At 47.6% G+C, this 18,414-nt stretch overlaps 5 protein-coding genes and 1 non-coding gene across 6 annotated transcripts; 5 read left to right on the plus strand and 1 right to left on the minus strand.

Moving 5' to 3' along the window:
- Nucleotides 1-3,857: 3,857 nt before the first annotated feature.
- On the plus strand, nucleotides 3,858-4,923 carry BCR38DRAFT_421807 (methyltransferase). The gene has a single exon (XM_040859464.1). It carries the CDS (start codon nucleotides 3,992-3,994, stop codon nucleotides 4,844-4,846), a length of 855 nt encoding a protein of 284 aa, XP_040720292.1. The 5' UTR covers nucleotides 3,858-3,991; the 3' UTR covers nucleotides 4,847-4,923.
- A 1,523-nt stretch (nucleotides 4,924-6,446) lies between these two features.
- Nucleotides 6,447-6,961, plus strand: BCR38DRAFT_421808 (uncharacterized protein). The gene has a single exon (XM_040859465.1). It carries the CDS (start codon nucleotides 6,540-6,542, stop codon nucleotides 6,924-6,926), a length of 387 nt encoding a protein of 128 aa, XP_040720293.1. The 5' UTR covers nucleotides 6,447-6,539; the 3' UTR covers nucleotides 6,927-6,961.
- Nucleotides 6,962-8,242: 1,281 nt separating this feature from the next.
- Nucleotides 8,243-11,883, plus strand: BCR38DRAFT_481478 (uncharacterized protein; the record flags this gene model as incomplete). Its single annotated transcript, XM_040863381.1, has 2 exons — nucleotides 8,243-8,483; nucleotides 8,543-11,883. The coding sequence occupies 2 exons, from the start codon at nucleotides 8,243-8,245 to the stop codon at nucleotides 11,881-11,883; spliced, it is 3,582 nt and encodes a 1,193-aa protein (XP_040720294.1).
- A 2,339-nt stretch (nucleotides 11,884-14,222) lies between these two features.
- BCR38DRAFT_405961 (uncharacterized protein) lies at nucleotides 14,223-16,888 on the minus strand (the record flags this gene model as incomplete). The annotated part of the gene is made up of 5 exons (XM_040858003.1): nucleotides 14,223-14,296; nucleotides 14,348-14,555; nucleotides 14,829-15,501; nucleotides 15,601-16,488; nucleotides 16,560-16,888. The coding sequence occupies 5 exons, from the start codon at nucleotides 16,886-16,888 to the stop codon at nucleotides 14,223-14,225; spliced, it is 2,172 nt and encodes a 723-aa protein (XP_040720295.1).
- Nucleotides 16,889-17,322: 434 nt separating this feature from the next.
- On the plus strand, nucleotides 17,323-17,985 carry BCR38DRAFT_104995 (uncharacterized protein). Its single transcript, XM_040853325.1, has one exon. It carries the CDS (start codon nucleotides 17,413-17,415, stop codon nucleotides 17,911-17,913), a length of 501 nt encoding a protein of 166 aa, XP_040720296.1. The 5' UTR covers nucleotides 17,323-17,412; the 3' UTR covers nucleotides 17,914-17,985.
- BCR38DRAFT_t54 lies at nucleotides 17,877-17,979 on the plus strand. Its single transcript has one exon. It is a non-coding gene; the product is annotated as a tRNA-Thr (tRNA).
- Nucleotides 17,986-18,414: the final 429 nt, after the last annotated feature.

The raw sequence follows: 18,414 nt of genomic DNA on the forward strand, positions 1-18,414 counted from the left end.
CAAAATGCGAATCTATCTTCAGAATATTTCCATTTTTGCTAGTTGGTTGTTGCTACTTTAACGGGAGTAGTGGGAGATGAGAGAGCATAGTGTGAAATTTGGCGCAGCCAAGGAGGCTCATTATATCTCCTCGGCTAAATATGCTACAATCTAATAGTAGTAAGTATATCTGCGGCATTTTTCTTTTCACCCAACTTAGTAAGAGACCGAATGAAAAGCTTCCCTGTCTAGGATCTGTGGGGCGTCTAGAAGATAACACTATCTAAATAAAGATCGGCTTTTTCTTAAAGCTAGACCTAGATATCTAGAATCCTCTTATCAAGGAACCACATCTGAAGCTCTTTAAATTAATAGCCGCCCCTCGGTAAGTTAGGAACATGATTAAGAACGAAATTCCTGGACGAAGTACTAAACGACGGCTAATCGCTAGGGGAGATGTACTCTGGTAACTTAAACTATGGAAAACTGAGGCAGTATGGGCAGTGTGGAAGTGATACCGTGTTGGTTAAGGCACTGAGGTCCAATTGACGAGAAGCTATCACCAACTTCTCAAGTTAGTCAGCCAAGAAGGATTTCTGCCTTGAAGTCCCTTTTCAAGGGAAGTCCGAGTCTTGAAGTCAGACTCCAGAGGTAGCTCCTAAAGAAGAGCTACGTGAATTACTTACCTTGAGACCTCTACGTTTATTACGGATATTTCAAGTACAGAGTGAAGAACGAGAGTGCTTGAGAGAACTCGGCTCCTAGTCATCAACTGAGTATCAGCAGTATAGTGTAGGGTAGGGGGCTCAAGTCAATCGCTGCCCCTCCTTAAGAGAAGGAGGCCACAGCGGCCTATTTATACATTGCCGACCCTCACATAGGCTAGGGCCTGGCAAGCCACTGTGGCTTATCTGCACCTAAGAACGTGTAAGTATGAAATTATGGTGAACGGTTAGTATACAAAATAGTAACATTTTGAAGGCGACGGGATTTTTAGGTGGAATAACTGTAAACCGAATTTCTGAAAAAAAGAACTTACAGCTATAAGTAAAGGCCTAATTCCCTTCTAGATATACTTAGATAACACATTACTACATCACCGGAATACACACCTACATGCATACTTTGACAATACATCACAATAATAACCTATTACTCTTTATTACGCGAATATACCCTGTAGCTACTCAATAGTAATCCACAAATATCCGCTGTATATTAGTAACCTTCTAACAGACACAAGATGGATTCAGTCGATCCTGCAGTATTGAAATGTAAACACATGAAATTTCTCTGTGCATATTTCTAACTCCTTGCTGCCCATTGATGGTATAAGGCTTCCCAGGCACTCTCGTCAACTCAGTGATTCCGTGGGGAGCCTCTGGGTGGACGCAGAACTTCCCAGTCAGCACGACACCGCCCGATAGTTCCTGCAAAGAGTACTGTTTAAAGACTTGTGCAGCCGAAGTGGTGACCACCATGTTAGAAGGCGAGTTCACCTCGCTCAAAACAATGCACACCCTGATTCCCATGTCCTGCCCCAAGCCCCGGCACTTTCTTTGTCATCGTGGACTTGCTTTATCTCATTTCCGAGCATCTGGACCCGGAAAAGCTTGCTTAACTCATCTCCGACCTTCACAAAAGGACGGCCGGGACATCGCCCAACAATAAGTTTGGCTTCTTTGTTCCTACCTGCCACAGCAAGATCGTGCAACAAAACAATTGGGATTCGGACTGGAGCCGGTTCTTTTCCCGACTCCTTAGCATTCTACGACGAGGACAAGAAGGTCAACTTGCCCTTTCCAGAGTACGCGAAGGAGTTCGCTGTCTTGAAGAGAGGGTCATACCCCACGTCGTTGGGGCTTTGCAGGCCGACGATCGGGTGCTAGTCCCCTGTTTAGTGTACGGCGATCTCTGGCAGGAAAACATCGCAACAAATAAGGAAACGGACGAGCCGATGGTGTACGATCCGGTAGTGTTATACGGCCATAATTCCTTTGAGACGGGAATATGGCCGACGAGCTTCGTTCCGTTTGATAATAGTACCGGAAGAATTACACAATTCGATGCTCTCCCGGCGGACCAACGGAGGAGTGGGATGATCGCAACAGGCTTTACAGCTAATTCTTCCACCTATCGCATTCGGCGCAATGGTTCATAGCCGCCAAAGAGACCAGACTGAGGTATGTCAAGAAGAAAATTTGCTGAATGTGAGCTATTCATGGAACTCGAAGAAAAAAAACGGTCGTTCGGATAACGGCGATGATGCTTCTTGGCGTACACAGGACTTTGGAAGACATGCACCACCTTATCAACATATGTGCCACGGAACCTTCCGACAACCCCCCAACGGAACTGTAAAGTCGACCAGCCACGAGGACTGGAGTTGTACACTATACCTTTGCCCTGCAGAAACTGAAGCTACAGATGAATCTAGGCGGGGTGCCGGTACACCCGCTGTGGGGATTCTTATGAACAGCAGTATTCACATATGAACTGCCATGGGATTTCAATCAAGTTACCAATTTCTCCTTACACGGCGTCATTTGACGCAAGACCAGCATACCACTTGCGTCCTTCATCGCGACGTGGTGAGGGTTGGGTGGGTGATGACCACCATGAGTTATCGTTAATTATCGTAAGCAGTCACAGCGGGGCTCATCGACCAAACGGGGGAAATCAATTTGTTGCAAGTACAGTACAACCAGGGAGCGTGCCGACATTTTATGAGTGCCACAAAATGCGAGCCTTGCATGCATGATGAAACCCGTATCATCCGATTCTAGCTGGAGGACTTCATGTAAGACCTCTAGCTAGGTTCCTGCCTACTTAGGCCCACTACTAGTTAGGTTGTGGCGCCAAGGTGGGCATTAAGTACATTTCCGTGGGACAGTATGTGGACACGCCCGAGCTTGATTAGTGGACAGAGTATAGATAAAATAAGTTAGGTGGTTTTTGAGGGATTCAATCCTCCATTGATGACTCTGCGTAGATCCTGTATTGATTCATCTGTCTATCTGCACTGTTGTGTGTAGTGTGTAACTTACCCTTAATAATTTATTTTACTATAAATCCGATGATGGTATCATGATCGATAGTATTACTTGTAAAAAGGGGATTTCGATCGAATCTAAATTTATATAATATATGTGGCATCACACACACTGGTACTACCGTTCTGGCTACATACGAAGGTGAAGAGGGAAGTAAAGGGAAGGGGGTCCAAGCCGCTCAAGGGCACTAGATTGTCTCAGGTAAAGGTCTGGCAATTAAGCGTGTAACTGGGCAAATGAGCAACTGAAAAGAACCAGATTAGACGGCAAAGACAAATAAATCTAATGATAGGCTTTGGGTATCTTAACTCCCGAGGACGAATACCCTTTTAAACTCAAGCTCTAGCCTTACCTTTTTCTTTTTCGCAGAGGCACGGGTGCAACAAGACATGATGTACACAGTAATAATACAGAGAAATCCTTTCATATCTTCTGGAGTTCAGTTACTACCTAATCTCCCGCAGGGCTTTCATAATGTAGTTTCCTTGGCATGGCATGAAGGGGTCAGTGGTGTTTTGTGCAAGTGCAACTTATCGACGCTGTGGTGTTCGTGTCTTTAAAAATGACCTGGAGATAACTAAATTCTCAGTCGCAAATACTTAGAACTATAGATGAGTACAGACACTTCCCAATCTTGGATACGATCTTCGATTTTCATTGGCATGATCAATAATACCTAACTGTAGCGCATCAACTCCGCACTCAACTCCGAGCTTCAATTTTGTTAATAAACGTAGAGGCCCCACAATTCAAGCGGGAAAGTACATCTTTTATTACACATTATGACGAATTCTGTGGCTCCATTCCGCGCCTCAACTCCGGCGGGGTCAAGGCAGGGGATTAAGTCGCGACGCCCCTTAACCGATGCCAAAGGGTCTACATAGAAAACCCGGTATTGGACGGCACAGAACGCTCACATAACACATCAGACCTTTATCTAGTCGCAAGCCACCTTCATAATGGCCGAAGAAAAGACAAACTACACACAAGGGTATTCCAAGGCTACGGTGGCCAGTCACACCTCCAGGACTGTCGACTCAGATGCCAGCTTCTTGGTGCCCTACATCAAACCTACCGACTATATACTCGATGTGGGCTGCGGTCCGGGCACCATCACTCTTGGCTTCAGAGCCCTCGCTCCGCAGGGTTCAGTGATTGGCGTCGATATCTCAGAGCAGGTTCTAGATCAAGCTAGGAAGGGAGTTAGCGAGGCTATCAAGAAAGCAGATGAGATATCCCAGCCTCTGTCTCGTATCACATTCCAAAAGGTGGATCTCCTCGCTGGACTTCCGTTTGCCGATGACAGCTTCGACGTCGTCTACAGTTCACAACTCTTCCCCCACCTTGCCACGCTTGATATGCGTGTTAGGGCGCTGAGCGAAATGCGCCGAGTTCTCAAACCAGGCGGAGTGCTGGCCTCGCGTGATGCCGCCGAGTTGCACTTCTACCCGCGCGCCTACGACCTCGACCGGCTCTGGGCCGGCAACATGACCAAGGCGCTGCGGAACGGCGAACCAGATGCCTGCTTCCCGGGCGGCGACATGCCAGCGCTGTTCCGAAAGGTGGGCTTTGCGGAAGGCCAGGTCAAGGTCGGGGCTGGAACGACGGTATATTCGGGCGGAGAAACTCGGCAGTGGTTTGTTGCAGCAAACTTGGGCAGGCTACAGGCCGGAGACACCTTCCGGGAGAGCTGGCGCCGCGTCGGCATCACGGATGAGACGGTGGAGCAAACGCGAAAAATGCTGGCCAAGTGGGCAGAGGATGATAATGCATGGTATGCCGCGCTGCAGGCGGAAATCCTGGGATGGAAGTGAACAGTTCGTCTGTGTACCATGGATAATCCGTGGTTGCCTAACTAGCCACATATACACCAAATCAAATAATATTTAAGCACATCCTAAAGACATGTTCTAGCATGTCTCACTTATTTGCATGGTCGAGAGGATGGTGACCTTGATGTGATAGCAGCCCGGGACTGCCCGGATCAAAATTCGATAAGACGATTGCGACTTGTTTGCTCATTGCTCATCTGTTCGAAACCTAGCGTCCTGGCTTAACCTTGGATTTTCAGAAGACTAGATCTAATTGGGCAAAATTGCTAGTGTTTGACGATCTGAAGGGGCGTGTGAAGAATCGGTTCTGCCAAGAGATGCAATGGGTAGGAACAAGAAGTGTCCCTACAAGGATCATCAATCAACAATAACCATAGAAAAAACACGATACATCATATATAACCTAAGACAAACCATTGATACTGCTCGTTTGACCATTTAACGGGATTATTCAGATCAGTAGGTGATCGGGATGACGCAAGGAGATTAGTGAACGAAGAAACGGATATATATGGAGGCAATCCCCAGGTATTCCATAGCTAGACTATACTTCAGCGATTAATCTAAGTGCCTGCCTTACCCATAAGTGAGATTTACTATCCTAGGAGACTCTATTGTTCAGACTCGATTACTCTCTACATACCTTTACTTAATACTTGTTTATTAGCATAATTTCCTTCGTAGAATAGACCCTTTGGTAAGTTTCCAGTGGTTTCTCGTTAGACATGTAAACCACAGATGTCAGTGGGATCATCTGTACATTAGTCACGTGTGTTACGGATGCGACTCACCTCAGTCAGCCGTTCCATTTTGTGGCCCTTCTCCGCTTCTTCTCCTCTATAGTAGAAGTTATCATCTTAGTGTGTAAATGATCAATCAGACCTTCTGGCAGTTCAAGGGACATCCCGGTCTTCATGGCTATAATCGTCGGCGTTTTGTTGACCACAAACCTTCACCACAGTCAACCTTTTTTGCAGGCAGCGTTACCGTGAGAGATCCGCAGCATGGCTTTTACCGCTCGGCCCATGTGTAATTATGAACAAACTGGTATACCGCGTCGTTCCATGTCAATTCTATTGTACTTCACTCAATAGTTATGGTAAGTAAGTCTCCGGCTTATGTCAAGCACATAGCATTTCATCGAGCTCGAGGTGGCCCAAGCGCCTCTCGTCTTGGCCATCTCGTCACACCCCAGCTGACATAGTAGCGTATGTTGGCAGTACCACGGTTGCTTGCACCACATGTTGACGCTACCATCGTAACCGTCAACCCCGACATTAGGTCTACTAGATACTCTACCTGTAGACAGAAAGCTTGCCAACAGCATTCAAGCGCCAAAGCAAGATGTTGAGGGACACACAATAGAAATGAAGTGTATTATGGTGAGGAAAGAAAGCTAGGCTAGTATTGTTGGTCTGGAACTAAGTAGTGGTTGTGGCTGCGCAGGTACCACCTCTGACACAAGATGCCTCACCTGTACATATCCTCAGAGCCTACCATCTGCCCCCTCAGACAGCACGTGACAAACATGGACAACGACACCGATTTAAATGAGACCTTGTATAGGCGGAGTAATAACTCAAGCCACCCCGCATTGTCACTGATCCCTCGATCTGAGCCGGATCGTAGTGCAACTAACTTAACTTCAACGCCTTTCACCGGAAACCAGTCCTCAATGTCGCTCGTGACAAATGCTGCAAGCCGCGTCGAAAGAGATTCAGAGGACCTCGATCTCTCCTGCCTGAAACTTACATGCCCCATTAATGTCGACGAGATTGCAACTCGATGGCTTAACCGTTGGTTGACCGCTCCGGGGCAGGTTGTCAAGGAGTACCATCGAAAAATATCAGCATTTACCTATCGGATCCTCGGATCATATGCGAGTCGTGCCGTCCGCGGGCACGGTCTCCCACCATTCATCCATCCTTCACAGATGATGGCGTCATCATCATGTCCGCCACTTGCGGCCTGCATGAGCGTCGTCCGCATGTGCGAGAAGCCGCTTCCCGGCAGCGAGGATGCAACCGTCGAAGTTCTGCAGCAAGAAATAAACAAGGTCTAAAAGCGAAAAGCCACATATGACGACGCGGACCTACAAGAGATGGAAATGTGATGTATTTAGGTAAGCTAGGCTAGTGCTGGTAGGCTGGAACCAAGTAGTAGTGGTGGATACGCACGAACCACCTCTGACACCGTGTGTTAGCCACTCATAGCGTCAGACAGACTTCGAATCTCTACAGCAACGTTCTTTCACCGCATTGCAGAAGTACGGATTTTCGAGACGGAAGAAGTTGACAATCATGAAATACCCGACGGTTGAACTGTAATTTGCGGACAAGACTGATAACTGGAGCAAGACTCGTCCACTTCAATCACCCTTAGTAAGTTATGTCGGTGGCCGGAAACAAGTAGCCCTGAAGTACTCTCAATGAATAACGGCATATCGTCATAAAGAGGAAGAGTAGTCACGGTAGGGGCGATATGAATAGAAGGAAGAAAACTAAGTTGTACAAGTGATATAACTACAGAAGTCCTTAATATATAAATACCAAGGACAGCAAGCAGAGGGAAGGGAGTGTAGTGATTCCATTTTGATTTCCTATGAGGTTCGTTTGTGGCCCCCTACGTGACCGTTTAGGCCGCTTCGCTTGGAGTTAGAATAAATTACCACATTCCTATGGGAATTGGGCGTCAGTGGGTGAGCTGTTGGCACAAGAGCGCAAAGAAGTAGGGGGGTATCAAGTGAGCCACACTGGTGTAATTGTTGAGATTGGTGTGTTGAAACAGTCAGTCAATGTAGGTCTTCAGCACCGCCCACAAACTTGCGCGTACTTGAAAAAACGTGCCTCCCCAATTATCCCAGATTTTCATGCGTGGAACCAAAATTTTCTGCCTCTTAAAGTCTGGTGTGCCTCTGTAGCGGAGGCTTTTCAACCGCCACTACCACCAAAGGCACAATAAGTGCATATGGCCAAGTCATCTGGTTTTGAACGCCAAACTCATTGTATCATCCTAAACATCTACATTTTCTTATCAAACTCCACGCGATCAGTACAACATTGGGTCACACAGGTCCACCTACTATGACTTAAGGTTCTCTGTTGGCTGGGTTTCTGAATGTCTCTGCAAAGACTCCGTGCTTGTTCAGAATTGATTGGCCAGCAAATGCAAATATCGTCTTTTAAAACTCAACAGTATGAAAAATCCACTCGTGGCCAATGCCTGGAAAGCAATTTTTCTGGCATCATCAAAGCTGAACCCCCTTTGAATGCCTTGTCCACAGCGATTGTTTGCAAAATCATATCTGTCCCTAACTCTTCACAGAACTATCCCCCTTTCCCCATTATCTTTCTCCCAGTGTTTCATATCCATTCCAAAATGGCTTCCCTCTGGCGCAGGAGATTCCAGGCCTTCCTCGAGGCCCAGCATGGCGACGTCAAAGATGCCAGGATCCCCGTCAGTAAGCGGTATGATCCCATTGATGCCTTTCCCACCGGCATCGATGCATCCAACTGGCTCCTCAAGTTCCTCGCAGATCCTGAGGCCTTGGCCGACAAGACCTTTGCCCCCTTTTCTGAGTGTTTCGATTTGTCGTCTGTCCTTATGTTCACGGCCATCGGTACGTCCTCGCTGGTATTAACGCTCCACAGCACTGGTTATCTCTGACGGATCCCACAGTTTACCAAAATAGCCAGTCGAGATGCCGTGGCCGACTGGCGCAGCTCTCCAAGGAAAACGACATCTTACTGAATGAGATTTTCGACTCGGTGGACCTCGAACGTGAATATTCCGATCCAGACGACAGGGTCTTCTCCCACGAATTGCTCCGCGAAGAAGCTGCCACTGTGGTTGCTCGTGTCGACACTATCTGTAGTGCTCTGCGCCGAATTGAAGATATACGAGTGATCGAGGTACTCTATCTCCCGTTGTGGAGAGTCGCTTTCAGAGCTCTGCTTCTCGGCTTCCACAAGGAGGCAGAACGATTGTGCAGCTGTATGCGTGACGAATCCTTCAACAAAGTCTACTTTGAGCCTAGTACACGAACTGAAGATATCTCGGACGACCATGTAAACATACGGTGGGTGCATGGACTTACGCTCGTTGTACAGCGTCAATGGGAAGAGGCTCGGTGCGAATTCTTGCTCGTCTTGGAAAACAAAGCATGGCAGAAAGGGGAAAGTCATGATGAGGCCATCCTGGCCGAACGATGTTTCGCAATGGCCCAGCATTATGCCCGCAAAGAAACGCGCGATTATGCAGCCATCCGAAATCTCGCCTCCGCACATGAAGGGCTGTTGAAGAAGCATGGCGGGGGAAACCAGGTGCTTGCGGCCAGGTGGGATGTGAACCAGGCCAAACGCCACTCGGAGACCACCCAGCAAGATGGGGATACTTGGCGCGATTGGGCAACTATGGAGGTCATGGAACAATATGGAGAAGAGCACCTGGCCACATACGTTACCCGGTTAGAGAGGTCTCTCTTCCTGAGCCGAGCTGGCAACCATCAGAAAGTCATCGACCTCCAATCCGCGCTGCTAGAAAAGTACCCGCAGCTTGTAGCATCCGGCGTGCCTATCGATCGAGCTAACACCATTGTCGTGGAGCTTGCGCTCAACTACTACCGGCTGGGCATGGTGGATGCTGGAAACAACGTAACCTCTACCATGTTGCAGAATATGGACGCGCTCTTGGGCCAAGAGCACGAAGATACGCTGGCGTGCCTAACCAAGTACATCAACATGGTGCGCGGTGTGGGAGTTGAAATGTCCATCGAAATCCTTGCCCGAATCTGTGGAAATCTCAAAAGAGACCCCTTTGAACCTACGCATAGTCACCGCCTCATGGCGATGCATTGCGAATTGGGTCACCAGTACCGAACCAGACGTGATTACAACATTGCGGTCAAGTATTACCGCCAACTGGTCGACGCAGCGGTGGCTCGTCTAGGCATTGATAAAAGTGTCACCCAAGACGCTTATCTGTGGCTCTTCGAGTGTTTTTGGATCATGGAGTTGGTAAAGGAAGCGAAGGACGTCGCCGATCAAGTCATTGACATGCTGAAGGAACGAGGTCCCGCAAACAAGCGCCAGATCTTGAACTGGCAAGGGCGACTCTGCAGCCTGGAGTGCCTCAAGTTCGACGAAAGCATCTCCGGCCACGGCACTGAGGCTTCCGAACTGTCCAACATGGTGTCTTCACAATTTTTCGACCTCAATGAGGGTCCTCTAGACCGGGCTTACGGATATCTGTATAAAGCCTTGCATTTCTTCTTCCAAGGAAAGGCACAGTGGGATGCTTCGATGCGGGAAACAAACCATGCGCTGCACCAGTTGCAATGCATTCGCAGAACAAGCGTCCTGCGGAAGGATAATAGTGTGACGCAGTTGAAACTGTCTTTATACCAGCGCCAGGCCATCATCCACGCCAAGTCACACAACTATCAATTGGCTATTGAAGATTATTGCCAAATCATACACGTGGCCACCCGGGAGCCCATGTATGATGTCTGGCGCTCTGAATGGCTTCATATGGCCAATATTCAGATTAAAATCTTGGAATCTGAACTTGGAAAGCAGAAGCACGGCCTAGAGGAACAGGTCCCACTGCTTGTATCTTCAGATTCAGGGGCTGTTTCGCGTTCGAATGAATACCCCCATAATAAAAAGAATTGCCAACTCCCAACAGACCGACCGACGGTTGAGCATGTAGAGCATGCCACGATTCGATCATCGTTCACGACTGAAAGGAATAAAGCCGAAAAGAAAGAGCTTTCTCCTACTACCAAGCTTCTAGCTTCGAAGTTGCAAGAACAGAGGGATCAATCAAAGCAGAGCATGTCAGAACAAGTTGGCACAGGTTCGAGGCGAGTCGCTTCAACGCTACCGCACATATTCAAAAGAAAAGCTACAATCAGCTGGAACCCCCGGGCCATGGACGCTTGTAAGGCAGAAGCCGCAACAACGACAAGTCATGACAAGGAGGCCCACGCGAAGCTTACTACTAAGGTTGAAAATAACCTGGCTGCAGTCTACGGACGCAGAGGCTATGGAGGAGATCCAGCTCGGCATTCAGAACCAGCAGATACCTCGAAACGTCAAGACAAGGGTTATGAGGTGGCGAAGACTGCCGACGGTCATACTGTCTCCCAGATTGAAAACCCGCAGATATCGCAAGACGCTCAAGCCATGGAGAAGAAGTCGCAATCTGGACTGTTCAAGAGATTCGTGGATGGGAAACAACGAGCCGTACTGAACGAGCGCAAACCTCACCCGCATGCCGGTTCAGGTAGCCAACCGTTGAATTCTCAACTACAAATCCCAAGACATCCAATTTCAATAGAACCAATGACACCCCTTTTCTCCCGCTTACGGTCTTCTAAGACTCCCGTTGGTTACTCGGAAAGCATGTCCGCGGAGGCGATCAAAGCTTCGCTTGCTGGGGGATCTGGCGCCAAGCTTATCTCGCCGCTGGCACCAGTGAAGGAGAGAAAGATAGTGAAGCTGAAATATGAACCTTTGAAGATCAAATTGTTTAAAGATTCGATGAAGAAGCCTGATTTCAGTCATATTGTGCCTGATAGGCAAAATCCCGAAAATACACAGGCCGTGATGGAGAACGCACAGGAGCGGGTTTCGAAGAACCTAGACCAAAGCTCGACCAGAATGGTGATGCATACTTCCTCTTCTTGTCCGCGAGGTATTAAATCTGCGGAGCGTCTCCCTTTTATTCCGGTGAATTTGAATAATACTGGATCAGCTGGATTGAAACGGATTTTCCTCAAAGGCGCGGGTCAGCATGCGTTGCAACCACAGGCACCAAAATCCGCAGACCAGAAAAGAAATGAGAAGGAGAAGCGCGAGTTCGTCGAAATTGCGCTAGAGACAGGTGAGGAGCGCAGGGAGTGCATAGAGCGCATAAAACGTGAAGAAACGGACTGGGATGTCCTCAGTGACGAGTGCGAGGAAAGCGCGTACACGGAGCAGTGGGATCCAGAGGAAAAAGAGTGGCAGATGGTTTAGTATTTCAATGATTTCAGGGAATATTGCGCAACTGAGTATCATCATTGAAGCAGATACTACAGATTGGTTGAAGGCTTTGGCACGGAGAACGACAAGGTCAGTCAGTGAATATAGAATGGCGACATGGGGTTGAGAGTCGCTGAAAAGGCGGCTTCCAGTATAACATGTGGGCAACATATGAGACACTCTGCTCATCTCAGATATAACAAGAAAAACTAGGGTAAAAACCCATTCCATCTACTGGCTCTCGTCGTACATCAATCACAGCACTCTCATTGTCCAAGTTCCATAGAAGTTCCACAGTACGTGCCCATCCCGAATATTACCAAGATCTATTTATGGCTCGACTTAAACCATGTCGCCGTGCGCCCTATTGCAGCGTAATTAGGATTGCTGAAAAGATTCTTCTGGAAATTTTCATTTCCTTGAGCTAAAGTGCCGACCGCAAATAAATTCATGTTTGGTTCGTTCCCTCCTCCTTCCCAGCGTTCAGTTCCCAAAATTGCTCCCGTGACTGCATCCGTGATTGAAAGTTAAGAAAAAGCTTAGTACTTTGACAGCTTCGACATTCAATATCATTAAATCTTCCACTTCTTGGATCTTCAGCCCTGATCCTTAGCTACTAGTCCGAACGTTCACAAAACGCAGCCTAGGAAGCTAAGCGCTCTGCTGCGACTACCTATTCTTGGACAGCACCCCATCAGCTGACACGTCCAAAAACTTCGTTTAACACCATAAGAAAAGTTTCTGGCGGCCGAGCCTCTTTCTGTGCGTTTCCTTACCGTCATTCCGCTCGTTTGGGTTCGCGCACGACGCTGAGTTAGTGTTTGTCCCGGGGTCAAGGCCACTCTGGGAGGATGACGATGAGAACCTAAACTGAATATCCGTGGGGAAATATCCGCAATCAAACCGACTAAATACCTCGCATTGAAGCCTGGAAATACTATATAAATCAATATCCAAGACGTTGAGGATATCAGCTTTCATCACACATTCGCTGCGAACCTAATTCTTAAGACGCCGAAGAATATAATCCAAACGTCTCAAAAGCCATCCTTGAAAACATACGCGCCCCTTACCTCCTAAGCGTTCACAGCCAGGTCCAACCGTCGAAATGATGAAGTCCTTCGTTCTCCTGGCATTGACCGCTACTGCCTTCGCTGCCCCCGGCAGCCTCCCACTCAGCCTCAGACAAGAGGGTGAATCCTGCTACCCTGGTACCTACCAGTGCTTGCCCGATGCTTCTGGTTGGGTTGTTTGCGGCACCGCTGGGGTTTGGATTACCGGTGGAAAATGCTCTAACGGCGAGCTTTGCTGCTTCTATCCCGCGGACGAGTCACCTTATTGCCTCCCCGCCGCAGAGAAGGAGGGGCACGATCAGGAGAAAGTAAGTGCTGGGCAGGACGGAAATGGCCAGGAGGGTGCTGGTCATTAAGTATTTGTACACACTGTACATACTACGATGTATGTGCCGTCACCGTCACTGCTCTATCCCTGCGTGTTGTCCTTGCGCAACTGACTTATTCAAGTATTAGCATGTCCACCGTCATTATGATCAAGGCCATGTTGGTAGCACACATGCCATGTTTCCCCTAGTTTTGTAACTATGAAGAACGGGAGATCTTGCGAAACAAGTTCTTCACATGTATACATATATTTACTTTGCTCAACGTTGATACTGTTGCCTATTTTTATGCACGTGTGATCACTGTTTCACGTCCCAATCTTTCTCATACTTGTAACACAAAAAACTACACAGTCGCGAGTATAACAGTAAGCTGAACCGAAAAAATTAGGAATGTGATTCCTATTTTATTCGGTTACTTACTCATCATGGAGGGTTCAGTATTAGCAAACACTGGTTGTCAGACTGACGTAATGCTGACGGACGAAGGCATTTCATTATTAAACATCCACGATCGTTCGAATGATTCCACACACGCCCCCGGTTTCAGAGAAATCTGGGAGGTCAAGTTTACTTCTTGTACGATATATAATTATTGGCATCTTGTAATTTATGGTTGTGACTAACCTCGTCACTCTATCAATATCTTTACGATAACACTAAGCTGGCCAGTACTGATTTAACTTGCTTCTAAAATATCAGATTTTCTATCGCCCTCGTGCCTAACTGTACTTTCTGCTTCGCCAGTCTCATCTTAACTCAAGCTATAAAGAACAAAGTCCTGAAGACCAGCTTTATGACCGTCAATAACATATTTGACCAGCTAAAATCGCAAGAAGTCAATTCCATCCCCTTGAATTAGAGGCATGATATTCTTGACCAACCTATCTTCCCTACGAGCTACAACACGTTGAACAAAATCCGGCGCCATATTTTACTGGTTGATAGCTTCAGGAACTTCCCTCGCCTTTTTGCTCTTCAAGTTGGCGTTGCCCGGTTTGATGGTGTCTGGTTTTCAGTATTTACGGAGGAAGAAACTAGACGGAATTTACCCCTTACCGTATGTCGGATATTCACGTATCTTGCGATGTGACCTTATTTTGACCTTGATATTACGGTAATCTGACAGTTCAATGTGATAGATTGATTGTTGTATCTGATCTCTGTCTTTCTGCTCTGCAGATGGATGTCTGGCCAGGACCCAGTGGCTGGTAATCACGTGGCTCTTGGTACATCTCGTGACCCCTTGTATCTGACACCATAGGCCCTGTTACCTTCTTTTCATATTTAATTCACTGCATTCATACGCCGTATGCTTCTATAAGGCAATATAATCAACGAGATTAAAAATAAAATAAAATAAAAAAGTAATATCAGAAACCCAACGCTATTTTCTTCATTTACGCTGCGGCTTTGACCTGGCAGAGCTCTTTTATAGCTCTTATCTTATCTTATCTATCTTATCTATCGTTTTAGGGTAACCTCCCATGGGGTCACGTATCATCTGGTCTCCTCTCCGGTCGAGAAGCAGGGCCATTACTTCCTTTCCCCGTATAAGGTTTTGAGCTGCGGCTTTGACCACCTCCTCCGTAATAGTGATCTGGTCTCTTCTCCGGTCGAGAAGCAGGGCCATCACTTCTTTACCGCTGTCCTCGTTTTCAGCTACGGCCTTGATCACCTCCTCTGTAATAGTAATCTGGTCTCCTCTCCGGTCGAGAAGCAGGGCCATCACTTCTTTACCGCTGTACTTATTTTCAGCTGCGGCCTTGATCACCTTCTCCGTGATGTCCATTGCCTTGACTCCCCATTGTAGGAAACAATTGATAACGCGAATGCTTCCAAAGCTTGCAGCCACTTTAAGCAGTGTCTGCCTGTCACTATCAAGATATTTTATGTCGTCAAATTCACCTATTTTCCGATACCTGCTCATTGCGTTATCGTGATTTGTTTCCTCCAAGAAGATATGATTGACAATAATTGGGATGTCCCATTGTGCAGCAATATGGAAAATAGAAAAATATTTCGGAAGGGTCGTTTGATATTTTCCTCGATATCGATCTCTCCAAGCCTCCCGAGAGCTTGACTGGAGAGTAAAGAATTCAATGTGGTGTTCCAGAATACAGAATTCCTCGGCTGCTAACTTTGCATGTTCAGGCCAGAATTGCGTCGAGTAGGATAGTAATTCATTGTTCATAGGGTCCTTCCGCTCTGTTCTGAAATATAGTTGTCGATCTATACATCGGTATGCAAGTTCGGCATGTGATTTACACTCGTCAAAGCGGCCACGATTGAGGAGGAAATCCTTCACTCACTGGTGGAGTAGAAGGACTTTTTCGTGTTGAACAACGAGCATCAATCGGCAAGAGTTCACATTATCGCGTGTGTACTCGACTCGTTCTTTTTCGTTTTTGTCTTTGTGTAGTCGGCAAGCTTCTGAAAGCTCTAGTAGGGTGAGAGGTCGCAAGGATACCGTAACGAAGTTCAAGATAGATTCAATTATTTGTTGATCGTTAGTTTTAGTAAAGGCTAATTGCAAAAGCTTCGCATATATTCCATCGAGTCCTTTTGGCAAGTCTTGTAGAAGCTTGGTGGCGTCTTTTGACGCGACTCGATCTAGTTCCTCGCAAACTATGCCGACCCAAAGAAAAGTACCCTCTGCCTTGCTTCGGAGTACCGCTTTCACTTTCTCTTTAGTATGGTCTGTGTATCCTTTCTTTTTCTGAAGATACGCTGATTTGCTGTCGATGAGACGTATGATGTCCTCTTTTGCCTGTGGATAGGACGCTATGTCTTTTTTAGCAAATTCCTCGAGGTATTCCTTGATCTCTGTGTAGAGTCGACTGGTTATGAGAATCCGGATGTTCGGTGTATAGACCGAGCGGCCGTCTGGACCGAACGACTTCCGAAGTTGTTTCAGTAGCGTCTCCTGAGATTCCTGGTCGCACTCATCTAGGGCATCGATAATGCAAAGCTTTTCACCCGTATCTTTATCTGCCACGGCGTCCATAAAGGTCGCCCAAAGAGCGTCGAACGACGCGAATAGATTTCTCCCACGATCGTGATATTGTGGCAGGAGATATCGGAGGAGTGATGGATGCTGCGTAACGAGCTGGTAGAGAAGACCTCGCATAACTGCAGTAGCTGTCCTGCGCGTTTCAAAGCTCGAATCACAGAAGAATGGCAAGACAGTCTTGCCTTCTCTAGAAGGAAGAGTTCTAATAGCTTCTCGGTAAGGAATATTGACATGGTCGATTTCCCTGTCCCGGGATACCCATATAGCCATATAATTGGACCGGAATCTTGCCATTTAGCCAACTCTTCGGTGTCAAGAATCCATTCGCATGTGTTCGGAGCACGATTGCCCTTCTTCCGTTTCAAATTATTCTTATCTTCGAGCGGATCGGTCAGGAAGAGGTCCCGTCGGCATTTCTTTGCAGTGTCATCATTCCCCTTATCGTAATTTATCGTGTTTCCGACATGAACACGTGCACCGCTGGTTATATCGAATTGGCCAGGGTAAGTAGACTCGTACTGATCAAGCGCGGTTCGCGATCGCCTCAAGCCCTCCACATCCTCGGTGGAGTCAGCGTATCCATCCATGAGAGGCGCGTTGGGGACGTAGGGGTTCCTTCAAAATCTTGACCGGCTTGTGTCCGGTCGCACGGAGGTCGCACGGGTTCTGATACCGATGAAATCCACTTCCATGGATCGTGCATCTAGACCCTGGCGGATAGTCACAGATTTTGCTGGTCAAAAGAGATGTCACGTAGAACACGGTGTCTTCGGGACTTTGGTTCTCGACAGGCAATCAAGGTGAAGATGAGGATAGACATAGAAAGGAGGGAAAAGCTACACGAGGGAGATCAATTATTATCTGGAACCAATCCTCTCGAAAGACAGACAATTGGGCTTTTTCCCAGCGAGGCTAACCAGAAGAGCGGCTGAGAAGCGGGGAAGTTTGCCACGTCACATAGATGGACTATGCGTCTCAGCCTGATGTAAAGAAGAAAACATCTTAGACTTCTTTCATAATAACCTCGCTGCTGGCGCTTGTATAAATCAGATAACGAACGAATATATATACTCGCTCGATCGCTCATCCCCTCACCACGGCATCCACTACAATGTCTCAATCAAATGACCCACCTTTCGCGTTAACACATCAGCTAAGCTGGGGTTTGGATCAGCCTTCAGGGTCCTCTTCAACCCCACGCCAATACCTACCAGGGTACCCCCAGATCTCGCTGCAGGATCGACGCACAGTATGGGACTTCCTCAGCCAGGAGTTCTTCTCGGACGATCTAGATCGGATGGCAGACAAGCTTTGGTGGATGTCAAAACAGGACAGCCGGAACATCTCCCCACTCCATCGGCAGTTAGTGAAACGGCGAACCGTTATTATTACGGAGGATCCAAAGCTACATCTCGTATGGATCTACGACCGAATCTTTATAAAACCACTTCCCCGCTATATCATGTCGTACGCATTTTGGCAAGACTATCTTTGCAACGACAAGAACAACGATATATCCAAACGAACGCGAATACACCGAGCAGCGCTAGGTTATCTCCGTACATATTACTATCTGTCGGCTGGTGTAGTTGGTCACTTCGCTGGTAGATAAGTCCCGATTTGAGCCTCGCCCACTTGGGTCGGTGACGAGTCGCGGGTTCGAATCCCGCAGCTGACACACAAGGGGGTTTAGTCAACCCTTACGGCGCGCTGCCCACCTTGTTGACTTCGCCTACCTAGCGATAATAGGGAGATTGGTGCAGTTTAGGATTACGAGCATCCTAGCCAGTCGACCGTCAAGCACTACGTCGGCGGAATATAACTCGACAGCCGGTCCAGAATTCGAATCGTTAATCCGACCCCTTATCGGACCTCGCCTTTCCGATAACGCTCGTCGGCGAACCCGTCCCCTCACGATAGAAGGCGCGCAGCACGCCCTCTCGCCGCGATTCTTGCGAGCGTCTGACCACGTTACGGTCTATCCACTTGAGCGTATGGTTTAGATGTATACGCTCGACGAGAACCCCAATTAGCAGATACTACGACTTGTCGCGACAAAAAAAATAGTCGAGCATCTTCTGCACATCAGCAGCATCCCACCCCTGAGGACGAA

The sequence above is a fragment of the Pseudomassariella vexata genome (genome assembly GCF_002105095.1).
Source record: "Pseudomassariella vexata strain CBS 129021 chromosome Unknown BCR38scaffold_2, whole genome shotgun sequence".
Lineage (NCBI taxonomy): Eukaryota > Fungi > Ascomycota > Sordariomycetes > Amphisphaeriales > Pseudomassariaceae > Pseudomassariella > Pseudomassariella vexata.

What these genes read in the sequence shown, in the direction of transcription:
- BCR38DRAFT_421807 (XM_040859464.1), top strand. Translation starts at nt 3,992, where the DNA reads ATGGCCGAAGAAAAGACAAACTACACACAAGGGTATTCCAAGGCTACG.
- BCR38DRAFT_104995 (XM_040853325.1), top strand. Translation starts at nt 17,413, where the DNA reads ATGTCTCAATCAAATGACCCACCTTTCGCGTTAACACATCAGCTAAGC.
- BCR38DRAFT_421808 (XM_040859465.1), top strand. Translation starts at nt 6,540, where the DNA reads ATGTCGCTCGTGACAAATGCTGCAAGCCGCGTCGAAAGAGATTCAGAG.